This window comes from Rhipicephalus microplus, chromosome X, assembly GCF_043290135.1.
Source record: "Rhipicephalus microplus isolate Deutch F79 chromosome X, USDA_Rmic, whole genome shotgun sequence".
Lineage (NCBI taxonomy): Eukaryota > Metazoa > Arthropoda > Arachnida > Ixodida > Ixodidae > Rhipicephalus > Rhipicephalus microplus.
In genome coordinates this window covers 20430901-20453452 of record NC_134710.1, presented here as the reverse complement: position 1 = coordinate 20453452, position 22552 = coordinate 20430901, and the positions used below count along the sequence as shown (strand labels likewise).

The following is a 22552-nucleotide window of genomic DNA, read 5'->3' as shown; positions in this document are numbered from 1 at the left end:
ATAATCTAAAGTGGTTGCCACACACAGCATTACGCACATAGGGCTTTGAAGGCTCTAAGTTCTGGCTTCAACTAGAAAATCTGAACACCTATGTAACACAGGTAAATTGCAAAATAATCGCGACCACAATCAGGTTTTTCTTGCCATTGGTCTCCCCGATTGCCGGGGCTATCTCGGATGCTTCGGTTTTGCCTTTCATTCTTCACTGAGAAAGTGGACACGCATTCATCACCATTTGCAGTATATACAAATGGAATACATCTGTCAACAGAACATTCTAGAAACAGTTCAACGAACAGAAAGCGAGAGATCGATAGAGAACGCAAGTGCACAGACGAAAATCGTCAGGACTGTTTGTGCTGGATGAAGTGAGGTTCGTACAACTGATAGTAAGATAGATTGCTCATGTATGCATTTCATCGCTTTGGCATTATGTGTATGCCCTAGTTTAACACATTTAGGCATTAAATAAAACATGTAGGAGTGCTTGCCTCGAATTCGATGTCATGCGATGCTCGCTTGCGCTTGAATTGCAGCACGCCGAAATAACTGAAACATATTTTGTGGTGTACCGCAGTTCCGCTTTGATGCGCTTCCTACTTTTCTGAAGCGGGGTTGGATTGACGTAAGAAGCTTGCTAGTTTCTCTATTTTCAAGAAACTGCCCCTCAAGACCACCGACACACGAGGGCCTATGCACGTTCACTTGCGGACAACTTTCTTTGAACTACCCATTTATTGCCGGCGCGGCGATGGGAGCACTGGTGGTGGCGTCTTTCGCAGCGTCGCCTGGGCAGAGTCTGACGTTTCTCGTGCCCGTGTTTGCACATCCAGTGACTCTAGTGCAGTCGATCTTCGCGCGAAAAGGTTGAGAGAGGCTGAACAAAAAATATGCGGCGTCTCAGAATCGGTAGACAACGATGAAGTAGACGCTTGCTAGAGCTGGCTTCAAAGCAATCGCAAAGTTTGTACTTATATATATATCCGTTGGAGAGCATATATCAAAGTGGCCGAGAATCGGTGGCGTCGTAAGTCTACTCGTCAGTTCAACGAATGCTCGTGTATGTTCAGGTCCCCACACAAAAGTCACATTCTTTTTTAGTAGTTCCGTGAGCGGGCGTGCAACGTCAGCGAAATTCCGCACAAATCTACGAAAGTAAGAACAAAGGCCCACAAAGCTTCGAACATCGTTCGCAGAGGTCGGCACAGGGAAATCTTTGACGGCGCGGATTTTCTCGGGATCGGGATGAACACCAGAAGAATCGACAAGGTGTCCAAGGACAGTGAGCTGCCGGCGGCCGAAGTGACATTTCGACGAGTTTAGTTGGAGCCCTGCTTTGCGGAAAACCGAAAGAATTGTTGAGACACGCTCGAGGTGAGTTTCGAAAGTTGGCGAAAAAACAAAGACGTCATCAAGGTAGTATAAGCAGATTGACCACTTGAAACCGTGAAGAAGAGCGTCCATCATTCGTTCGAATGTAGCCGGTGCATTGCATAACCCGAACGGCATTACTTCGAACTGATAGAGCCCGTCGGGAGTTATAAATGCTGTCTTTTCACGGTCCAGATCGTCAACTGATATCTGCCAGTACCCAGAACGAAGGTCGATGGAAGAGAAATAATTTGCTCCACTAAGGCAGTCAAGAGCGTCATATATCCGCGGCAGAGGATACACGTCTTTTTTTGTAACCTTGTTAAGATTTCTGTAGTCGACACAGAAGCGCCAGCTGTTATCCTTCTTTCTCACAAGCACAACGGGCGAAGCCCAAGGATTTGAAGAAGGTTCAATGATGTCTCGGGCAAGCATCTTGTCGACTTCTTGCTGGATCACGTGGCGCTCAGTGGAGGAAAACCGATAGGGTCGCCGGTGTACTGGATTTGCATCAGTGGTGTTGATCCGATGCTTTACGACGGTCGTTTGACCTAGGGGTCGGTCGCAGAGATCAAAGACGTCTTGATACGACGCAAGAAGGCCACGAAGCGCAGACACATGCTCGGCCGGGAGATCAGAGGCAATCATTCCAGTTATGTAGTCTAGTGTACCGCGCGACTGAATACCTTCAAATGACGGAGTATCCTCTGTTAAGGCCGATATGTGGTAGTCGCCGGCCGGGGCAAAGGTTGCAAGGGATATTCCTCGTGGCAGCACTTCAGAGCAAAGTCCAAAGTTCACAATAGGGAGACATGCCACGTTATCCTTCATTATGATGATGGTGTGGGGGAACGCAACATTGAGCGAACAGAGTACTGTAGGATTAGGTGAAATGACATAATCGGCGTCAGCCACAGGTGGATCAGAAGAGACGTCGATATACGTCACAGCTCGACAAGATAGGCGGACAAAGTCGGCGGAGCATAGCTTTGGCGGCGCAAGATCAGGAGGGTCAACGGCGTGTGGTAGGACGAGCTGAACAACACCAGCAAAACAGTCAATTAGGGCGGAATGCTCCGACAGAAAATCGAGTCCCAATATGATGTCATGTGGGCAGTGGTCCAGTACGTAAAACAAAACAGTGGTATGACGTCCAGCAACAGTGACACGGGCGGCACACATCCCTGTGACCGCTGGTGTTACATTATCAGCTACTCGGACAAGAGTGATCGGAGCAGGAGTGAGCACTTTCTTGAGTCGAGCACAAAGGCTGGAGTTCATGACTGATATGCGAGCGTTGGTGTCAATGAGTGCTGCCACAGAAGTACCGTCAACATTTACTTTAATCAAGTTGTTGTGTCCGGGTATGGTGTGTAGAGGAACTTCGGGTCGGGTCGTCGAAGCAGGCTCACCTCTAGGAGCTGCGCCCGTCAGTTTTCCGAGGACTGGTGGTAGGAGGGTGAGGGGGAGCGACGGCGGTTAGTTGAGCGGGACAGGCGTCCAGAGGGCGACGGGGAGCGGCTTGGTTGGGCAGACCTGGATGGCGAAGCATCATCTTGTGCCGTGTAGATCGACATCCGAGAGCCAGCAGGTGGGCGTCGGGTGTTGGCATAATGCGGCCATGGCTGCCGAACCCAGGAAGTGTGGCAATGACGTGCAATATGGCCGACTCGTCCACAGTTGAAGCAGATCGGCCTGTCATCAGAAGTTCACCATTCTGCCGGGTTCCGGTAACGTGGGCGGTTGTTCGGTCCGCGGGATATATTAGGTGTACTGGGCAGTCGGTAGTCGGGTCGGTTAACGGGGCATAGCGTCTGAAGTCCGGCGTTGGCCAGTTCCTGGCGCACGACACTCTTGATCAAAGAAATCGTGGCGCGAGAGTCGTCAGGGGCCTGGACTTGGTCAGACAGGGGAGATGCTGCCTCGATTTCGTGGCGCACGATGCACACGATATTGTCGGAAGCAGCAGGGGCTGGTGGCAGACAGGCGTCCTCGCAGGTAGATGTTGCAGCCGTGTTGGGAAGACGCGAAAAGTGTGGAGTGATACGGCGACTTTTCACGCCTTCGAAGCGTCGGCATTCATTAATAACATCGTCTACGGTCGATGAGTTTCGAAATACGAGGAGATTGAAGGCGTCATCGGCGATTCCTTTGAGGATGTGCGCGACCTTTTCAGATTTCGGCATCTTGTCACCAACTTTCCGGCAGAGGGCGAGCACATGTATGTATGTGACGTACGACTCGGTGCCGGACTGGAGTCGGGACGCTAGTTCTTTCTGCGCAGCACGACGACGCCCGATGGGCTTGCCAAAGAGATCGATGAGTTTCTGCTTACAGATGTCCCAACTCGTGATATCTTCCTCGTAGTTGGAAAACCAAAGTTTAGCTGTACCATCAAGGTAGAAAATAATATTGGCCAACATGAGCGTCGGATCCCAGTTGTAAAGAGCGCTCACCCTTTCGTACAGCTGAAGCCGTTCCTCCACGTCAGTACTGTCACTGCCCGAAAATGTGCCTGGGTCACGCGGTTGAGTCAGGACGACGGTGCAGTTAGTAGCAGCTGGATGCGGTGCTGTTAGTTGCTGCGTAGTTGGACGAAGCACGGTTGGGGCAGTCTCCGAAGAATCCTCGTGCTCGTCTTGATCAGGCATCGCACAGGTAGCCAAGGAACGTCCGCTGCGTAGAATCGTCGTGGTGTTGACTGTGGGAAGACCCGCACTCTCCACCAAAATGTTACGGGGAGAAGGTGTCTGAAAAATACCTTTACTTTTGGTAAACAGGCAGGCATACAATATGGAGCCCGGTCTGCACGAGCTCGCCCTAAACATCGTCCTCTTTTCTACAATGTTCATTTGTGGCACCCCATAGCAATATATATATGCAATTAAAGCAACTTGCGACATGCTAAGCAGATGAGCAAGCCACACTTCAAGGCTTGAAAAGGTGCCGGCTGCTGCAATAACTAAAATAAACGCTTAATTAAGGATAACCGTCAGAAAAATGAAAATTCGCACCTTGGTAGAATAGCACCACGTGAAACAATCAGTGGTTTCAGGTTTTGTGGCAGCAGCGAAGTCGAGAACGAGGAGCCCAGACTTCGAGCAGGGCGCACTGTTACGAACGATCGGAGAAGCTGCAGGCTGCCGACGGTCCCTTTGGTCACCGATGTGAAGGTATGGCCAATGCCTGCCTTCGCAATGTTACCTAAACCAAAGGATAAAGGACTGTTAGCTCGAACGTACCATTTCCACGAGAAAAGGAACTTACTCAAAAGCGAAGGTAGCGTCCGCACGCAGGCCATGTTTCACGCACGTTCCGCTGATCGTCCATGGATCGGCTGCATGCGTTCGACAACTGTTCATCCGGAAAGTGTCAGTAAGCAACGTGTTTGGTGATTAATAGTTGCTGCTGCAGTTTTGTATGTTAGCTTTCAAATAATTTGCAGTTATTTATTGATATATTTTGGCCTATGTTTTTAAAGAAAGAAACATTTATTTTCATACGCAACTAGTATGCGAATTCGGCCAGCCTGCCGTCTTCTCGCAACACAGGCAGCCGGTCCTTTAAAATGTGGCGTTCAACACGACAAGTTTCGCAGCGTTATTCGCTTCTGGTAAGATTTTTTGGTGGTACGTCCTGCACGGTGGTTAATGCGGCACACTGATTAATGTGCTTTTATGCCTAAAAGTTTTCTTTCGCTTGTGCTTAGTGTTTTCAGGCACTTGAAACACAAGGTAACCCTAATTCTTGAACATGCACTCAAGGTTAACGTTAGTGTCATATTTGAAGGACACTTGCTATATTTACAATTCACTGTCAAGTGAACGCGCAAAGTGTTATTTGTGCTGTCCGAGCCTGACATCTAAGTTGTTGCTGCTGCTCGGTTTGCTCAAGGTTGTGGCTCGAACTTACTTAATCCGCATGCTGAGAGATTTGTTTAGTTTCTTCTAGTTGTAGGAACGAGGTCTGTAGTTAAATGATGTAACAGTGTGTTCTGTGTGTTTCAGCTCACCGGCAGGCAACAAAAATCCAGGTCACCCGTTCAGAGCCGTCTGCAGTCAACCAACTCTGGAAGGTTGTAACATTGTTGTTCACCCCCTTTTTTTTTTCCTTTGGGGATGCTTTAGTTTGTCGTCTCTTGTCTCCGAATACATATTAACACATAAATGGTTTTTCTTGTCGCCAACTGCACAGAACTTGATCAGGTTTGTCGTACTTAAAATAATGTAAAATCTAGGGTCTGAAGATAAGTTTTCATTTATAGTCGTTGATTTTTTCCCCCTGAATCTGTTGTCAATTTCACACCTGGAATAAAACATTCAGTGTCAAGTTTCTTGTGGCAGCCACAATTAGAACAGCAAAAGTTGAGAGCTAGTTCGCAAGTATTAATTACAAAGTGCTCACAGGAGAACACGGCATTTGTGTTGTCTTGTTCTCTTGTCCTATGATTGTGTTTGCATGCCCACTCTGTCCTCTGTTCTTACATTGAGCTAAAGTCTGGGAGCCTGATTGGTTCATTCACTCCATGATGTAAGATTAGCTTGGTGCAGCTTGGTGGGAATTTTAGGAAGCCCAGTTAGTTTTGTATTATGTGATTTTTTTTTCTGACTGATGGCTGTGACCCAATCTTGCTGTTTCCATGGTAGGCAGTAGGTTTGATTGGCTTCAGACCTGGTAATCATTGTTTTTGCCAGAACATGGTAGGTAGGTAGTAAGCCTTATTAAGGGTTTAAAGGGCCACTAACCAGGCCTCATAACAAATTTTAGTTGTACCGTAGAAGTTGTATGTTTGAAGAGGAGCATTATGCCACAAAATTTTTTTCAATCTGTTCATTACGAGCTGAGAATTAAGCGCTTCTGTTGTGTGTTCTGTATAATAGTGACTGCGCTTCCTAGCAAAATGGATCCTTACCAGCTGGCCCGATACAATTGTTTATTGAGCTGAGAAAGCTGGTTTTTTTTTTTTTTTTTAAGCGGCACGAAACGAGGATGAGAGGAGACGAGTTTCAGTCTCCCTAACAAGCGTAACCCTCGAGCACGTGAGCGGCGTATTGCCTGTTTTTGTGGGATGGTTTGGAAACGCTAGCTGCTGGCTTAGACCCGGTAGAATAGATTAGCAGGAAGAGTGCGCGAACGCGTAGGAACATTAGTTTCGCCACGGACGCTTAATATTTTTTTCTGGTCATGAAACTCATGCGAAAGTTTCATATGGGGACAAAAGTGGCCACCATAGGCGCAACCGTTAGCAGGAGGGCATCGATCGGCTGTGCTTGGCAGGGATGTAGTGCGTTCACGGAAGCGTTTTCTATCAAATACACTTTTTCAGATATTTTCGTTTCTCCGTGTTTTCACTAACAAATCGTAGCAGCTATTAGTATTGTCAAAGTGACCCATGATATTCGTTGTCAAATTGCCTAAGTCCTTGATTGCTGGCAATGTTTTAACTGAGTCCGTCTGTCAAGTGACGCGCATTCGTAGCGTTCCTAAATTTCTCAATTCCTGCATAATCACTTCCGAGCTTAAACCGAACCTTGCGACTGGTTCTAGATGACTGAAAGGTTGACACAGTTTGTGCTAGAGATTGTGGAGCAGCTGTGCTCTGGCTGCGCGTAGCGTTTATTTTTTGAATTATTTTATGAGGCACCACGAAGCAGCCAATAGAAGTTCGCGTGCCAATAAACATACTTGTATATCAGGGTCATTTGGCATTAATAGCCTTCAAATACCTCTTGGAGGATATCGTTAGTGATAAAGCCGAAAAATTTAAAGCTCAGAATGAGACACCACAAAACAGAGAGGGATGCTCAAGTTGTGATCTATTTTTTATTTGGTGTCATAATTTGCACCCTTGATTTTAAATATTAAAAAATGAGATGAAACTGCTGTGAGCTGCTAGATATAACCCCTACTTGCTATTTCGAAACGAAAGCTTTTGATTTCACGCATGTAGATTTGATAACGCAGCCGAGTTTTGATATACGCGGCTTTTTTTTTTTTTTTTAATCCATTCCCATGTACTTTCCTAATGAGCACGACATCTAAGTCCGCATTCTAATTAGCCACCTTCTTCCTCCTACGTGCACATAGAAATCAACCAGGTTTTTCCTTCAACCTAGTTGTTCAGTTTTTTTTTATGCACCTAGATATTTCTTTCAATCTAACTTAAGCTTTTTATGTGTGAGACATTTCTGTCTAACAGAAACAAATCTGCGCACCACTTACCTAGCAGTGGGTAACATTTTGAATTTGGCAACTACGCTACGCCTTCCAAGCAAATGTAGGAAAACATGTCAGCATTTTTTTTTTTTTTTGCTGAAATTACTGGCACTCGTAGAGAATTTGAAACTGCCATGAGCACAGGCACATAGTTTATTCAAATCTGCATTTCATAAACTGTGGTTGAAAGTTGGGAGATAGATTGAACGACACAACAAAAATTGCTGAAACAAGTTTCCGCTGGCATAATTGAAGCTGTTGCTTCACGCTGCGAAGTCGGGCCTTCACTCTCTGTAACTCCAATGCTGAACAATCGGTGACTTCTGTTTCACGCTCTGTACGAGTGTAGCCATTCTGATTTTCAATTCTCGCAACATCTGCAAAGAGTGAGAAACTGCAGCGCAAAATTTATAAAGGAAGGAACCAATTTGGTTAGCGTATTGAGCGGATAGGATACTTGCAAGCCTTGTGCCAGACTTACCATCGATTTCTTCGTCGGCTGCACTGGAGATGTCTGCATTCACGACTGTTGCATCACAATCCGGAGAAAGCACTCGCGCCCTTTTTAGAGGTGGGTGCTTCGTTGCATGTGAATGCTGTTTTGGTTTGAAGAAGTAAGAAGGCAAAACTTTGAAAATCCTCGGCACGGCGTCTTGCACCAGTCTCTGTCGTTCTCGAGGCAACGAAACGATGACTTCGTTAACTGTGCACATGTTGTCACGGACAATGTCACTGGCGTCGAAATGTTTACACACGCGAGCGTTCTTTGAGTATAACGAAAATCCGGCAGTCTCTTGTCGGGAGAACGCATGTTTCCACCTGTCACGTTGTTCTTTGTTGGCTGGCAAACAGAACAGGTAAACTTTTTCGTTGGTGCCCTTGTATCCGGAGCGACACCCCGGCACGCAGCAGGTGTTGGGCATCACTGTCAACACAATGCGACTCCGAAAAGCAAAAAATGAGGGCGATTCGCACGACTACCGCCACTCCGCGCCAGCACTCCGCTAATGCGGCCAGCGAAGCAGCCGACCAAGCCGGCTTCCTCGACCCTCTATTTTATTCCTGCGCTGCGGCGTGGAAATTGCAGGTGGCCTATGAAGCCCTCTTATTGAGTGATGCGGGAGTTTCACGACCAGAAAAAAAGTATTAAAGGACCATGGTTTCGCTCACACGGCTGTGGTCTGCTTGACGCGCTAACCATGGGGACATAAACGCATGGGAAATGCTGGCACATTAGCCGCGCATCTCATTGCAATTCACGGGAAAAATAGAAAAAAAGGCGCACACATTCTCTTATTGCATCTCATTATTTATCTAAAAATTTTATTGTTCTCTTTAAGCAACAAATTACATAGACTACGCATGTCGTGTTAAATAATTTACGTCATGTCACGTGCCACTGTAGGCAATGTCGGGGCACAGTTGTCTATGTAGAGAACCAATGTCACTGCACTGCCGTGTATGTAGGACAATTCATACGTGCCCTCGTATGCCCTCATTTTCTAGGCCCACGAAAGGAAGGGGGAGCAGCGTCGATCTTGAAATGTGACCCATTTTTGCGACGCGTAGCATTACAAATTTTGGCAGACGGGATCATGAATGCCCCATGTATACATTGCGCTTGTCAGCTCAAAATTGTCAAACCTGGTGAGTGGCCCTTGAAGGGTTCAGCGAGAAATTACTAGCCCAGGCTGGGTCACCAGGGGCCATCGTCCTGAAAGCATTGTGTGGTCCTTGGCAATACTCGTGGCTTGCTGGACAGCCCAGTGTTGGTTGATTGAATGTGGGCTGAGAAGGGCAACTCGCCACCACTCATCCTGGGGTAGAAGAAATCTTTGTGAAATCTAATTGTTTCTGCATTATATTTCTAGTTTTCCTTTTTCAATTGCTGTATGCCTGAAATGTGATTGTATTTCATTCCCTATAAATCCCCCCCTATGTAATGCCCTCCGAGCCCTTGGGGTAGTGATAGTGAATACTGCATTCGCAGTCCCATAGTATGCAGGCCACGTCTGCCGTCATGCCTGCTCAGTGGACAGCCTGGCAAGGGGAGGGTCTGTGCAGGTGCCCGGGATTTTTAAAAGTCTGCGTTTGTAGTTACCTCAGGTCCAACACCTAAAATTTGTCAAGCTGTTTGTGAGGTGGTGGGCAAAGTTTTTGCTTTTTCTGTAATGGCTGAGGATTTCCTGGATCATAAGCCATGACATTCTTGCAGTCTTTTATGGCCTTGGAGTCTGGCATTATTGTGGAGATATTCTGTCCTCCATCCCCACCTGCCAAACCATTGTCGAAGCTGGTGTGCTCATTATGGTTGGATGGGAGGTTGGGTCTTCGTTCGTTGCGAAATTCTCCCATGTGTGCAGGGAACCATTTGAGAGGCGAGGTCCTAATTGCTAACATGTACTGTGCACATTAAAGCTGTATTTTGTGGTTTTTCTACTTTCAGTGGACCAGGCAAAACAATAGCTCTTGCAACTGGCGTGGCTACTGTGGGCATTGGTGGGGCTCTTGCTTACGCAAAATTTGACTCGGACTTCAGGCACAAACTAGAAAGCAGCCTTCCTTATGGTGACTCCCTCATTGGCAACATTCTTGGACCGGCTGAAGCACCCATGTGAGTACAGGCTTGGCTTGCATTGCAGCACAGCACTTTTTCACTCCTAATGAGCCACACCAGTCACATAGGCATTTAGTTGGGATTGAAATGAAAGAAGTTGCTCGTCAGATTTCGAATTTGTATGTAATATTTATGTAAGGAACTGTCATCATTATCACTGGATATGTACCACAGAAATTGGAAAAATCCCACTACTCAACACTGGTATACTAAAAACAAAGAAGGGAACATGTGGGCAACAAACACAGATTTAGGTTTTCTGACTGGCATAACCAGTAATTAAGAAAGCCTTTAATGGACCATCAGGATTAACTGAATCAAATATGCCGGGGTCACACGTTTCAGCTTTGCTGATTAACGTTCTGTACAGAGTGCTCGGGTGGGGATTTACGTTATTGTACTTGTCTAGGCTCATAATTGTGATCACTAAGGGCTTTTTTAAATTGTAGATCACCAAGAGAGTATGCAAATAATTTACTAACTGAATTTTTTCAGAATTTTTTTTTTGTGTGTTCTGCAAAGCTGCTCAATAAACACCCACTCAGGTAAGGTATACAATCACATCTTACAAAAGCTCTAGCCTGCAAAGTGGCTGCATTGTGATAGCATCGCAAAACTGCTGTAATCTGCTTACTTGTTCACCATGCATTTTATTGTAACTCTTAATTTTTATTTTTTGATTGTTAAGAGTACTGGCACGATTTTGAAGCAGTGCACAAGAGACATCTTCATTTCCTTGACAGACTATATTAATGCTCTCTGTACACTGGAGCTGGGAAACATGTATAAAAGGTATTCAGATTTCATTTCGAAGTTTTCATTGCCAACGGTCTGCATGCCATTTTCATCACAATGGACATTGTCATGATGCGCCGACACATTTACTGGGCCTCTGTGTCCTGTGTGCAGCCAAAATCTCGGAAACAGCAGTCGCCATGCAGCAGTTTATGCTTTGCTTTCAGCCAAACAGTGATATTCGCTCAAGCCTAGAGTTTTTTGCTAGTGATTTAATTTTCAACTATTTTGCTGGTGAACTTAAGCGTAGCTGTGTTTATAATACCATGTTTTAGCGAGCCGATTGCGCTAACTTTTGCATTTTACAAAGACAACTTCAGTGCTATTGCTGTTTCTTTGCCTATTATGCATCGTGAAGTGTCCTTACCCAATTTCGGCAAGCTTCACACTATATAGCAGTACCACAATAGGGCCATTGTTTTAGTTTCAAGGACACTAACAGTAAAAAAAGGGGAAAAAATAACTGGAAGTCAGTAATATGCTTATGAACCAGCTGCCTCTGTACATTTTTTTTTAGCCAAAGATAATGGTAATGTACTACTGAATCAGAACTGTGCAAAACTTTTTCAACGTTGATAGTCTTTGCCTGGTTTTATGTATGTGTTTGTGTATATATATATATATATATATATATATATGAGATATAACAGACAGTAATGCCAAGGGATGTACAGGGGAAAATATTAGAACCAATGGAATGTAAATAAGAAGAAAGAAGAAACAAAAAGTGGATGAAAAAATTACCAGCTGTGAGCAGGAATCGAACTTACGACCTTCGAATAACGCATTCGATGCTCTAACCACTGAGCTATCACAGCGGCCGTCCCTCCATCCACTTTTTGGGGTTTATATGTGAATTTAGAAGTAGGAGTGACAGTCAGCGCCATCTATAATCCAAACGAGTGTGAAAACACTCTTATTCGCATGTTTGGCGTCACGTAGCACGTGAACTTATTATGAGCGGGCAGCTGATTAATTGTCCCGTTTATACAACCTAAACACACCAAGTCTGCCAGTACGAGACCCTCGTTCAATGAAATAAGGGAGAGAAGTGTATACCTAAGGGCTCGTATTTCCGTGTTTTAACACAATATCAATGAGATATAACAGACAGTAATGCCAAGGAATGTACAGGGGAAGTTATTAGAACCAATGGAATGTAAATAAGAAGAAAGAAAGAAAAAGTGGATGAAAAAATTACCAGCTGTGAGCAGGAATTGAACCTACGACCGTTATTCGAAGGTCGTAGGTTCGATTCCTGCTCACAGCTGGTAGTTTTTTCATCCACTTTTTCTTTCTTCTTATTCACATTCCATTGGTTCTAATAATTTCCCCTGTACATTCCTTGGCATTACTGTCTGTTATATCTCATTAATATTATGTTAAAACACGGAAATACGAGCCCTTAGGTGTACACTTCTCTCCCTTATATATATATATATTGCTATGGTATGAGCCGAGCTGTAGTATGTTGTGGGGAGGTAGAAGAGGAAGACGACGTTGTCTGGTGTGGCCTGAGGACTCCACCTTTACCGCGACTGCCGAACTATATATAAGTATGGGATATGGCACAACGGGAGCGTTGTCAACAAGGATAAATATATTTATTTCCCAACAGTTTCGGGAGGGTTCCTCCATCAGGGGATGAGTTATACTAACATGAACTTCCAAACTTCGTTGCTGCCGCGTCCCGACTTGAAAGATGCTCGCGAGAGTGAGAGAGAACTAAAAAAAAGAAAGAAAACAGAAAAAAAAGACGAAAAAATAGAAGGGGAAAAAGAAAAAAAGTAAAGAAGAGGAAGAACCACTGTCGACACTGAGAACGAAACCAAATGTCCGTGTACGTCCACATCCAGTTCTTATCCCGTGCTGGTCAGTTGTCGGCGTGTGTCGCGCCACCCAAGATTGTTGCCGCGGTGGCGGGAGGGGTTCGTGACTGCATGCATAAGAAAAGGGTTTCCCTTTTGAAGGGTGTATATATATATATATATATATATATATATATATATATATATATATATATAAAGACAGCAGGATAATGCTTTTCACTTGTAGGTTTTGCCTTGAAAGTGCATGTTGGCTCAGATGAAGCTCTTTGTTGTGCAGTAAACAGCTGCCTGCGGAGAAGGTGAAGGAAAAGGCCCTGGAGTCTAGCCTCTTACGCAAAAAGGCACCAGTGGAGCCATCAAGGGTAAGTGTGTGACTGTACAAAGCTTACTCAGTGGTACTCGTAAATTTTACTGCTTGCAAGGCATTGGAAGTTGCGTGACGTAACAGTGCCAGATATTTCATAGCTAAACTGTGCAGGCCTGGTTGCACTAACATTTTCCTCGGAGGGAGCACCATGTACCAGGCATTTGTCTCAATAATACATTATATGCTACATTACCTGACTGTTCTGTCGCGACTACATTGGAAGTGCAAGTACTCATTCTCTGACATTTCTGAAACTGTTGGTTAAAGTGATGTCACAGTTCAGACCTTTTCATTGTTTTACCTGCTTGTTAAAAATAGGGCTTCATTACTGATAATGGTTATAACATTGAGAATAGTACTTAATATGTCATGTTTATCTATAGTTACACATATGTGTATGATTACAACCTAGCTGTATCAGAGAGACTGTTCCTGTCTCTAACTCTGAAACATAAAGTAAAATTAAAATTCTCACTTTTTGCCATTGTAGTGATAAGCATGAGAAATTTTTGTAAAACGGTATTATGTGAGGGCATCTCTGCTTGAAGTGCATCATTTTATTGTCTTGTGGCCTAGACTGCTGCATTCCTGGTGCCAACAGCTTTACCATGCTGGTTCGCCATCCTCACTATCCATGGCGCACATCAGCTGTGTCTGAAGTGTTGCTGTGTTGTTACTTCTCAGCCACCTGTTTGCAGGGGCCGAGAAGTAACTCATATTAGGGGGGGGGGGGGGGTTTCGCTTAAAGTAACACCAAAGAGGCGTGGACATGACTTTTTTGTTTTACTAGAACAAAAACCCCATTGTAGCATAGCCAACTTGGTTATTAATAATGTTGATTGATTGCTGATTAATGTTTAATAATATTTCGAGCCTAGGCAAACAAACTGTGGGATCCGTGCAGTCTGAAGTTATTGGCGCCGGAATGAATGAAACAAGAATGAAAGCAACTACTGTACAGATTGGTTGGGCTCCTTATATCGAAGGATCGCGAACTGCTAGCCATGTATCTGTAGGTAGTACGCTTCTGGTACCAGCAGCATGCTTTATACTACCGTTTGCAGCTTTAGAGACGTGCTTCCAGTTTCTGAATTTTTCAGCTTTGGTTTGGACACAGTGCCTTGTGTTTTCGAACCCGTTTGAGCTACATTCGCTAAAACTCCAGTCGTAGGACTCTGACAGATAACAAGGCATGAAACACATACATATGCATGTGTTTGCAAGTAGACCAAGCTATCTGGCATTCTCCTTTTGCTTTTTTTTTTTTTAGAATGTGCACGCATGTGTTGTTGAGATGTTCCAACTTGTCCAGCAACAAATTGTGCTGCTAGTCACTGTGGTGGCTCATTGGTAAGGGTGCTCGTCTGCTGACCCGGAATACGTAAGCTCGCTCTGAGCTGCGGTAGTCACATTTAGGTGGAGGCAAAATTTTAGAGGCACGTGAACTGTGGGATGTGTGTTATGAACCCCAGCTGGTCGAAATTATCTAGAGCTTTCGAATATGCGTCTCTCATAGCCTTTTTGGCAGCCCTCTTGAGCACTGCTGTGAATTAGTAGTGAAATATTTTCGAGCCTAGAGCACTAGTGACAATGACGATAAAGCCGAGTGACTGCATGCGGCCACAGTGTAAGATACATAGTTAAACCTGACTACATTTTGAACTCTAGTAACTCGAATGATTCATTTTACAAATTGTTTTTAACATGTCAATGCTGTATATACTGGCATGATAGGCACACTTCTTTTTCAAAAAGACCAAGTTGAAGTCCGGGGTGCAGGGTAAAATGTTTTGATAAATTTGATTTTGCTGGTTTCAAGCCATGTTGTGATGGATGAACCAATATCCACAGAGCACCTCCTCTTTTTTCTTTCTTTTGTGTCACTGTAGCTGAGTGGAGCAAAATTAAGTTATAGGGTTTTCACGCTTCTTGTCATACACATGATCTCATTATAAAGCACGCCAAAGTGGTATGTACGCACTGCCAATTTCGAGCACCACTTCGTTCATTGTAAAATGGTCTACGCAGCCACATATACACTTGTCAGTGAAAAGCCCAGATATTTCAGCATCATTTCTGTGGCAGATGGCTCAATCTCTACGGGCACGAGGCTGAACTAGGGCACCGCCATCTTGCTCGAAAACAATCAATAATGAACAGAAAATATTGTAAGTGTGCATAGGTCACTTGACCACCTCCTGCCATGAGAGGCGCAGCATGAACCTCTTACATCTCTGGGAATATTTTAAATGTATGCCCCCCACATTGTACACACAACGTTTAGGTGGGGGGCAGGGGTATTAGTAGTTGATAGAATAGCTTGCTTGTGTGTGTGTGTGTGTGTGCGTGTGTGTGTGTTTGCGCGCGCGCGCGTTTAGATGCTTTTTTAAATTTTATTTTGACGACCACATTGGTTAGTCGGCGAGCTTTTAAAAATTGTTTTTTTGATTGATTTGTTTTTATTCTGTTCACAGTGGCTGTGTCTAAGCTATATGGCTGGCTGTAGTACTAGTTAGAGAAGTATGGGCAGTTGACGAAATGACTTTTGCGCTCACCGTTGCGACTTTCTTTTTGACGGCTGCATGCCATTATCATGATTTTTCCTGACAAGGAAAAAATATGTGAAGACATTTGCCAGTTATAGCTGATAGATCATATTAGGTTCCCATTTATAAAATCTTTTTCTTTGGTAACTTCCGTGCTATCATTTCTTCGCTTACATAGTGCTAGGAATTTAGTTGGATTACTTGTACGTTAGCATCATAATTCTTGGCAAGTGGACATTATCATGCTGGCTCTCATATTGAATTGTGCAGCTTGAAGCAGTGTTTTTATGATGCCACTTGTTTTCTGCAGAGCGAACTGAAGCCTGCTTTGCCACCACCACCTCCAATTACTGCCGCTCCGTACACACCTGTAAAAGGTTTGCTCTTGCCTTTGTTTCTTATTGTGCATATTCCATACTTCTGTCTTGAATGAGAAAAGAATTAAATGAATACTGAATTGTTTTGTCTGGCAGCATGCCTAGCATGCAAAATCGCACTCGTAATACAAGCAGAAGTGCTGGATGCCACAAAAATGAGGAACCTTTATAGAACATACATGCAAATTTTGTTTGCGTGCATGGGCAGAGATTACTGCATTGATTGACAGATTGTAATGAATTGATATACCAGTATCCTCATGAAACAAAATTGAAAAAATTAACTTTATTTTTTCACTAAACTGCAGTTGTTTTATGTTGCTACTAGACTTCTATTCTTAGTGTAGTATGTGCCATTCAATGGCAAGTAGTTTTTGTGCAAATTCTTTGCATTCTAAAGTAAGTCTAATAGTTGGGCAAGGTATGGTGGTAATGTATGTATACATACTGAAACTTCGCATTGATTATTTTGCAGTACAATGGTACTAAAGTTGGAGGCTAGGTATTTAATATTGTTACCAAGGAACCTGAAATACCGTATTTACTCGATTCTACCGCGCCCTCGATTGTGACGCGCACCCGATTTCCACCGCGAAAAAAAAAAAAAACACGTAAGACATCGATTGCAACGCGCACCCATTTTTTCTCGCTGGCCCGCATGATCACACCACTCGAAAAAACGACTCCTTTCGGGAGCGTCTTCCATTTAAATATGAGGTACGGGCGAAGCTTGTGCCCATCTGACGTGTAACAGAGCATTGCCGTCACTGTAGTTTTACCGTGGACCGATGTCAGCACGCGAACTTGCTTCGCCCCCTTCTTCTCGACGGTTGTGGTGCCAGGCATGTCGAAGTAAAGAGGCGTCTGATCGGCATTCCCGATTTGCCCAAGCAGGTAGCCGTTGTTGCGCCGCAAGTTTAGGACAAACCTCTGAAAACTGTGAAGCTTTTCATCGTACTCCTCCGCAAAACTTTTCGCATATGCATGTTCCCCTTCGAAGGGAAAAGCCTTTCCTCTTCATAAAGTTAGTTAGCCAGCACCTGCTCACTTTAAACTGGCTCCGCATTAGACATTTTTCTAAGAGTAATTGCATAGCCCGCACTTGGAGCAGTTCTGCTGTCACGGGCCGCTGTGCTGCTCGCTGCTAAAGCACATACTCGCCGAGCAGCTCTTTAATTTGCGGAAACCGATCCTGCTGTGGTCCACCGAGGTCTTTGCGTAAAGCTTTGCTATCGAAAATCTTCTGCTTTTGTTTCCGCCGGTCCCGCACGCACGTTTCGGGAACTCTTAACGACCGCGATGCGGCCCGATTTCCGTCCGTTTCTGCACACGCGATGACTTTTCTTTTAAAAGCGGCATCGTGGTGCACTCGAGTTTTTGGAGTCGGCCATTCCACGCCGTCGATGCTAATGCACTACTAGATGAACTCCTCAGCACACGTACGAAGTGCCGCACATGAGAAACACATAGGCAGAAATGGACGACGCGCCATGCCGACGCACGTTGGGGGCGGCCATTTTAGATTTGCCAATGGCAATAGATTGGCCGTAATTTTTTTGTTCGTACTCGATTCTAACGCGCATGCGATTTATGAACTCGCTTAACCGGAAAAAAGGTGCACGTTAGATTCGAGTAATTACGGTACACGTGCCCCAGTTTTGCAATGACTTGCATTTTATAGTGAATTGGTTTGATCCCATGAAAAACCCCCATAGAAATAATGCATTGAGAACTTTGATTATTGCTGAAAGTTTCTGCCAACCCCCATTATACAATGGCTCTCCAATGCCACATGAGAAAAAAAAATAACCTTTTTTTTTTTAAATCGAATTTAACACCCATCAATTATTCACAGGTGTAAGAACAAAAAGTAACGAGCCTCAAAGTTAATTATTTTAAAAAAACATAGCGCTCCACCGTGGTGGTTCAGTGGCTAACGTACTCTGCTGCTAACCTGCAGGTCGCAGGATCGAATCCTGGCTGCGGCGGCTGCATTTTCGATGGAGGCGGTAATGCTGTAGGCCCATATGTTCAGATTTGGGTGCATGTTAAACTCCAGGTGGTCTCAATTTCCAGAGCCTTTCACTACTGCATCTCTCATAATCATATGGTGGTCTTGGGATGTTGAACTCCACATATCAATCAATTACAGTCGAATCTCAATAATTCGAACTCGAAGAGGCCTGAAAATTTGTTCAAATTAAAAGAAGTGTAATTAATGAACGGTAAATGAACGCAGGGCTCGCCATTCATTGGCACTTGTGCATTGAGCTAACACATGAGGGGGAAGTTTCAGAAGACTTACATTTATTCACAAATCACAGGACATCCATCATTAAGTAAAGTAATAATCGGGGATGCGCATCTGTCCATGTTTGCCTTGCGGCGAGCCAATTTCGCACGCACCTTGCAAAGCATTTCTACTTTGGCTTCAGCACTCTCCTGGGAAGAAAAGTTGCGCGCGGCAATGTCCAGCGCCGACACACTCTAAAGACGACGACGACAACGACTGCGTCTCTGCTACTACCATCTGCGCCACAGCATGGCCAGCACATGACGAGAAAGGAGGAGCGTCCCCACAAGAGAAGCAGATCGGCATTTGAGAGAGAACCAACACTCCACTGCAGCTTTTTTTTTTTTTTTTGCTCTCTGCACGAGCTTTTTTGAAAGAAGGGTCTACGTGGCAGAGACAGAAAAGGGGGAAGCGTGGCAACAGCTTGTAAGAGCCAACACTTTGCGACAGCTTTCTTTCTTTTCTTTTTTTGCTCTCTTCCCACATGGCGCTGAAAGAAGGGCTTTTACATGGCAGGGATGAAAAAGAAAGAAGCGTGGCACAGGCGCGTGTAGATCGGCATTTGAGAGAGAGCTAACATTCCGCCGCAGCCTTTTCTTTCCTTTTCTTTTCCTTCGTGCGCAGCATTGGGGTGTCGGAGGTTCCGCTACGAGATTGGGCGGGGTGCTGAGAGCCCATCGGAACATAGTTAGCTTTGACAGGACCTCAGCGTGAGTTTGAATTGAGCGTTTTCGAATCAAGGAGATTCGACTGTATCAGAAAAAAGATGGGGAGACAGGTATGGTATACCTTCTTATAATTGAATATTTATTCTTCTGGCAACTCAATTTCTTTTGTGATCCTGTATTCCTGACTTCCAGATTCCTTCTGAATATGCCTTGGTTGCGGGCATATTCTGGGTGTGTTACCCAAACAAGCTTAATTTGCACGAATTAGCTTCAACTAGTTGGCTCAGCTTAGAGGCTCGCGTAGTTTCACATTTTCAGCTTGCGGTTCCCTTCTTGTGGTCGACATACAGCTGAAGATCTTTTACTTGCAGCACCTGCAGTCGAACATGCAGCAATCTTCAGCATCCAGAATAACTTTCCCTTGACGTGAGCATTCATAATAATAGTGGCACATTACCAACTGCGCTTCACGAGTGAACAAATAGAATGCCCGCAGATTATTCGCACATGAAATCGTCCTAATCGAACTTGCCACAAATTGTGCTGATTTGCCTCGCCGCGGTGGTCTAGTGGCTAAGGTACTTGGCTGCTGACCCGCAGGTCACAGGATCGAATTCCGGCTGCAGTGGCTGCATTTTCGATGGAGGCAAAAGTGTTGTAGGCCCGTGTGTTCAGATTTGGGTGCATGGTAAAGAACCCCAGGTGGTTGAAATTTCCGGAGCCCTCCACTACGGCGTCTCTCGTTATCATATATTGGTTTTGGGACGTCAAACCCCACATATCTATCTAAATTGTGCTGATTTGCCACATGCCATGTCGATAATGCCGTATTTGTCTCTACCAACACGGTTTCGGTTTTGTTTTTGTATGCTGGCAATTTTCGGACTCTTTTTATAGGGGAAAAAATGTGCATCAGATTAAATTTTTTAGTTAAGAATAAAGATTTGCTGACACCTTGTCAAGTAAATTGTCATTCTTAAAGATAATGTGATCTACCTTTCTTCGAGAAGTTTAGGATTGTGCCATGGCTAAATATACCTGTTGTTTTGGGCAAGGCTGAGTGTCACTGCCTATATTTATAGTTATTTATTATGCAATGCCTGGATTATACAACTGTTTTTTGCAGTCCCCTTAAAGGGACACTAAAGAGGAAAAATATTTTTCCTGTGTTAGTAAAGTACAATTTCACAATGCCAGAAACAGTGCTCTTACAGAGAAATAACGCTTGGTAACTGAGAAAGCTCGCAAAAATAAAATGTGGGTGGGAGACGCCACCTTGAGATTCCCGCACCAAACACAGTGACATAGATTTCAACGGCAATCTACTGGCTCCTATGTGGCTTGTAATCGATATAAGTTAAGTACATTGCCATTTATGGGGGCCATAGACTTGGCATACGAAGTTTCAGAAAATTTCATGGAGGCAATGTTGTGAAGGTACGAAAAATACATTTTGAAATTTGTGACATCACGCGTGCAGATTTCGGCGCAAAATTTAAAAATAAAACTTCGACCTCTATTTTTGCAGCTGATGATGAACTTATTACAGTTGTGTAACATATGGTGTCAGAGTTCTCAGAGTGCAGTTATATAATCTAAACCAAGTCATTGTTGCTGTTTGGTATGTCCCTTTAATGTTGTATTATCTGGGTTTCATTGTACATTTCCAGTACAGTTGTGCTACGCAGTGTAAATATAGAAAAGAACGTAGTGGACGGGATGCCTATGCCCACTTTTTCGTCCCTCGTTTGTTACGTGGCACCATCACACCAGAAATGACATTATAATGGCTGATTTTGCTCGTTATGTACAGTGTGGGGCAAAATTGAATTGCTCTAAAATACTGATTAAAGTCACTTTTTCTTTTAGTAGAATTTCCCCTTAACATGGCTCGTGACAAAAATCACTATGTGCTCTCTGGAGAGTTTAATTTTTTATACAATCGATAGAATATTATAATTTATAAAACAAAGCAAGGAAAAGCTCATTGTCAGACAACTCATTAGAATAACTAAGGTGATTGGTTGCTTAACTAAAGAACCGCAGAGAAAAATCTTTTGGCATGCTGATATAATGTTGCATTCTTAAGCTACCTAGATTTTTTTTTTTTTTTTTTAGTTAAGAAGGTTGTGCTTAAAGGTAGATTCTACTCGAAAAAAAAAAGTTCATATATATAGCCCTGGGCAATGAAACTTTTTACTGTATATATAGGCTTTTATGCTCTTTTCCGATATATATATATATAATCAGTTTAATGGAAAGTTGCATAGTTTTCATTTTGTGCCATGACAATGTGTAAAATGTTCTTCTTGGACAAAGTATCTCTGCCTCTAAAATTTCATGGTTCGGAGCCATTAATGGCTCATATTGCATTACATCAACTGTAAAATAACTAACAAGAAAGGATGTATAAGCCTTCTTAATGAACAAGAAAAATTATAATAAGAAATATTAAAATGCTCAGCCCATGCTAATTGTTTCCTAAGTTCATAATAATTATGCAAGTGATGTAAGGTTTTTAAAGAAGATGATTGTACTCGTAACATGGTAAGGAATTAGCGGAAAAGATTTCATCACAATATGGCCATCAGAAGTGCCAAAAACATGTGCCAAACTCAAGGAGTTGCCCAAAATTGCACCTTGAGAAAAACGCATTTTAAACAGAGAAATGAAAGCCCATCTAAGTAGCAAAGATATGCTTTTAAAAATGATTTCTTTCATCATGAGAGCTTTGGAATTGCAATTGTTTTGGGCATGTGACTTTGGTGATCTAATCATGTTAAACGCAATGGAAAACAAGCACGTTGCAATTTCCAATGATTCTTTTTAGTTTTTTTCTAGCCACTGTGCACTTTTTAAAAGTGATTTTAACCTTTTTCGTGTTTAATTACAATCTTGAGTATTTTTGCTGTGTAAATAAGAAAACTAAACTTGTGAAAGCCAATAAAAACGAAAAGTATGTAATTATGAAAAAAAGAGTATTGTTTTTTGACTCGCATCTCCCCTTAATGGGCCCCTCTATTGATCTAGTTGTGATAGTTGCAGAAATGCTCACTGAGCTGCAGGTTGGCAATGACCTGTCTGACAATTGCCAAGCCCAAAAAGCATCATTGGCTATTGTTCCTAGTAATAGCCCCATAAAAAGCAGAGAAAATCAAGTGCCCGACAGCCAACTTTCCACAATACTTGCAAGTGTGTGGGCTTCAGTGCCATCTTTCTCGCAGCACGCATGTTTGTTTATGCAATAATGCAGTGTCTAGGCAATAGGACTGGTTGCTTTGGTATGTGGCACTAGGCAGTTGCTTTGTGTAAAGTTGGCCAGCTGAGCCATGCAGTCTGCAAATTCTTTTCCCACTCTATTGGTCATCTCCCGCTCACTGCTACTTCATTCTGGCCTCATGAAAGAACAGTGAGCAGGTCTAAGAACGGTAGCGGTGGGATGGTCTCTGAGCCACTACTGAACTTAAGATGTA

General features: G+C 43.8%; 2 protein-coding genes across 2 annotated transcripts in view; one reads left to right on the top strand and one right to left on the bottom strand.

Annotated features, from left to right (window-relative positions):
- Positions 1–3080: 3080 nt before the first annotated feature.
- Positions 3081–4786, bottom strand: LOC119175706 (mitochondrial ribosomal protein L35). The gene is made up of 3 exons (XM_075881931.1): positions 4639–4786; positions 4386–4575; positions 3081–4047 (listed from the first exon to the last, which is right to left on the bottom strand). Exons 1-3 carry the CDS (start codon positions 4670–4672, stop codon positions 3081–3083), a joined length of 1191 nt encoding a protein of 396 aa, XP_075738046.1. The 5' UTR covers positions 4673–4786.
- Positions 4787–4847: 61 nt separating this feature from the next.
- Mitofilin (inner membrane mitochondrial protein mitofilin) overlaps positions 4848–22552 on the top strand; it is a 93926-nt gene continuing 76221 nt past the window's right edge. The window contains exons 1-5 of the mRNA XM_037426646.2: positions 4848–4984; positions 5379–5446; positions 10034–10201; positions 13106–13190; positions 16052–16118. Coding sequence (XP_037282543.2) covers positions 4940–4984; positions 5379–5446; positions 10034–10201; positions 13106–13190; positions 16052–16118 — 433 coding nt within the window. The 5' untranslated portion in view covers positions 4848–4939. The remainder of the gene's footprint in view (positions 4985–5378; positions 5447–10033; positions 10202–13105; positions 13191–16051; positions 16119–22552) is intronic.

What these genes read in the sequence shown, in the direction of transcription:
- LOC119175706 (XM_075881931.1), bottom strand. Translation starts at nt 4,672, where the DNA reads ATGGCCTGCGTGCGGACGCTACCTTCGCTTTTGA. An exon ending in GACGCTACCTTCGCTTTTGA is followed by an intron (nt 4,576 to 4,638) that starts GTAAGTTCCTTT and finishes CCTTTGGTTTAG; the next exon opens with GTAACATTGCGAAGGCAGGC. An exon ending in CGTGGTGCTATTCTACCAAG is followed by an intron (nt 4,048 to 4,385) that starts GTGCGAATTTTC and finishes GATTCTACGCAG; the next exon opens with CGGACGTTCCTTGGCTACCT.